The following is a 2,708-nucleotide window of genomic DNA, read 5'->3' as shown; positions in this document are numbered from 1 at the left end:
AAATCACAATAAATAAAATAAAATTTAAAAATAGATAAATAAAAATAAAAAATAAAATCCTGCAAATTAATAGCACGTTGGATTATATTTATACCCTGAAAATTTAGGTGTTAGTTAAAAATAATAAATATTGATAACCACTTAAAAGTGTGTATTTTAACTGTTGCTGATAGGTGCCATCAAGTCAACTGCAACTCACAGAGACCCTTTCTACAACAGAACAAAACAAAATTTTTAAATAGGTTTGGATTTTTGGTTTGCCTGTAATTCCAGTTGAGAGCAAGTCAGCAATTTATAATCTCTAAGAATCCATAAAATTCCAAACATTTCCTAAAATAAATTTATCTTTGTCACACAGTGACATTAGATTTAAAAATACTATCTTCCATAGATTCTACAAGCCTTTTTTTTTTTTACTCTTTTTAATACCCCTAAAATAGAGTTAGGAGCTCTGGTAGCGTAGTGCCTAAGGCATTTGACTGCTAACTAGAAGGCTGGCGGTTCAAACCTACCAGCCACTCCTCGGAAGGAAGGTTGGGCAATCTACTTCTAGAGTGATACTGCCTCAGAAACCCAAGGAGGGGCCACTATGAGTCAGGTCTGACTCGATAGCACATAACAACAACAACAACAAAATAGAGTTGAAAGTTATAATTCATGGCATTTTTCTTTCTTGATGGTATATAAAATAGCAGTGTATCTTAACAGATGGCATTTAGATTCAATATACTAGGACAAGTTAACATAAGTTAAAAAAAATTTTTTATATGAATCATACAGAATATAATTTTGTTCTTTAGCAGTCTGAGGATAGAAAGTTTTCCTAAAGTGAAGGAAAAGGCTTATAAACAGCTTGGTTCTAGCAGTCAGGGAATAAACATTTATCTGATAATGCTCTGGAGAAGAAACCAAGAAATACTAATGTCAGCAACGGACATCAATGTATCCCTTTTATCCTCAGTGGCATTTCAATACCCAATGGTTCACAGTCTACTCAAGATAAATTTTGCCATCTCAACTAATGCTTGAATCTGAAATAAAACCCTAAAGGAAGATAGACACAGGGAGGGTATGCCAAGAAAATCACTGTGACAAGAAAAGTATGATGACAGCACCGGATCCTAAGCTAATTTTTAGAAATCTAATATCATTTATTTCTCACATACTACTTCCATGAATGTAATTAAAGATGCTTTGCTGTTTGTGCAGTACAGAAGTCCTATCAGTCTTTTCCAAAAAGTACTATCAGTATCATCCCAGAATAAATTACCTGCTTCATACAGATATTTTGGGAGTTGAGTTGTTTTACCACTTCCTGTATTTCCAGTAACAATAAGGAATGAATTGTCCCTCACAGCCTGAATAAGCTTTTTTCTTTGTTTCTGAATAGGAAAAGTTGGAGTAGTTCCTCCTTCCTGTGATGTGCATCCTTTCTCTTCTGTGATAACAGAAAAACAATTATGCAAGTAAAAGACTGTAAAGATATATCTGACTCAATGTCCCAGAATTTTAAAGAGAAAAACAATAAAATGTTAAGAACAGAAGGAATCAATCCATAACTTCTCATTTAAATGATGTATGTCCAATTAAGTGCGTTTTATAAGGTCAGAGCAACTTTCCGGTGAAATTCTAACAACTTGAACATTTCTTAACTCATGACTTAAGACTACTTGATAATGTAGGCCTCACACGATGCAACACATATACATACATACTTACACAGAAATACAAAATCCACAGTTTTATAAAATAAACCAAAAACTAGAACAGAATCAGCAGAAAACTCTCGGCTGAAATAGAAGCCACCTGTGTTTGCTTCTGATTCATGGTTCAAGTTAGGTCCCTGTTCAGAGTGACTGATATCCCAGAAGGCCAAGTGGTAGGTAACCATGGAAACTGGCTCCTGGAAACTGGCTCCCTTCATACCGTACCCAAAGGCAGGCTGGCGGCCCGACGAGGGGGGAGTGCGGTGAGTGGGTAGAGAACAAAGGCTTTATGAGCCTGTTTAAGAACACAACGTATCTAGGCGTTGGGGTTCACTTTTTTTGCCCCCACTAGCAGGGTTTTCACCCAACTTGGGTCTGGGACCGCCTCCCTCTAAGCTGAAGTGCTCATTGGATGCAAAGTTCGCCTCAGGCTTGGAAGGCAAGAACAGTGCTACGTCCTCCTCCCAGCTCTTCTCTGCCAGCCAAAGGCAGACTTTTATCCCCCAAAACCTCCATGCCGTAACTCCCACTGGCATCCATAGCCTCCTGCGGACCGCACCTCTATCAGCGATGGAAACAGCCGAGGGCCGCTCTTCCTGGAGATCTCTTGACCGCTCACCCTCCTCCTGCCGCCTTGGCGCCCTGCCCGCGACGGCAGGAAACCGGGACATAGACCTGGCCCAGAGCAGAGGTGAGCACGTCCACCGATCTGGGGAGATGGGAGGGGAAAGGCGAAGACGCTCCCTGATGACGTTGGGTGTTTACTTCCGCGCGTGCGATCTAAGAGAGGGGAGGAGGAGCTGCTTCGTGATGTGACGTGCGGCTGCCGGAAACCTCTCCCACTCCCACCACACCGTGGAGGCTGGGCCGCCAGCTGAAAGCCCACCCTCAAGAATTTCCGACCAACTGTGCGCTTGCATCTTGTAGCGAGGAAGACACCTCCGAGAGCTGGGGCCCTCTTTTGTTTCAACTCTTGTGCGCACAAAGCGCAGTGACCCTCGT

At 41.4% G+C, this 2,708-nt stretch overlaps 1 protein-coding gene across 1 annotated transcript in view; it reads right to left on the bottom strand.

The window, feature by feature from the left end:
* DHX40 (DEAH-box helicase 40) overlaps nt 1-2,377 on the bottom strand; it is an 80,499-nt gene extending 78,122 nt beyond the window's left edge. Inside the window, exons 1-2 of the mRNA XM_007947923.1 lie at nt 2,266-2,377; nt 1,271-1,438 (exon numbers count right to left, since the gene is read on the bottom strand). Coding sequence (XP_007946114.1) covers nt 1,271-1,438; nt 2,266-2,377 — 280 coding nt within the window. The remainder of the gene's footprint in view (nt 1-1,270; nt 1,439-2,265) is intronic.
* Nucleotides 2,378-2,708: the final 331 nt, after the last annotated feature.

The sequence above is a fragment of the Orycteropus afer genome, unplaced genomic scaffold (assembly GCF_000298275.1).
Source record: "Orycteropus afer afer isolate SDZICR_OR568_19922 unplaced genomic scaffold, OryAfe1.0 scaffold00196, whole genome shotgun sequence".
In the NCBI taxonomy this organism is placed as follows: domain Eukaryota; kingdom Metazoa; phylum Chordata; class Mammalia; order Tubulidentata; family Orycteropodidae; genus Orycteropus; species Orycteropus afer.
The sequence above is the reverse complement of the archived record's forward strand: the minus strand, read 5'-3'. Positions and strand labels throughout refer to the sequence as shown.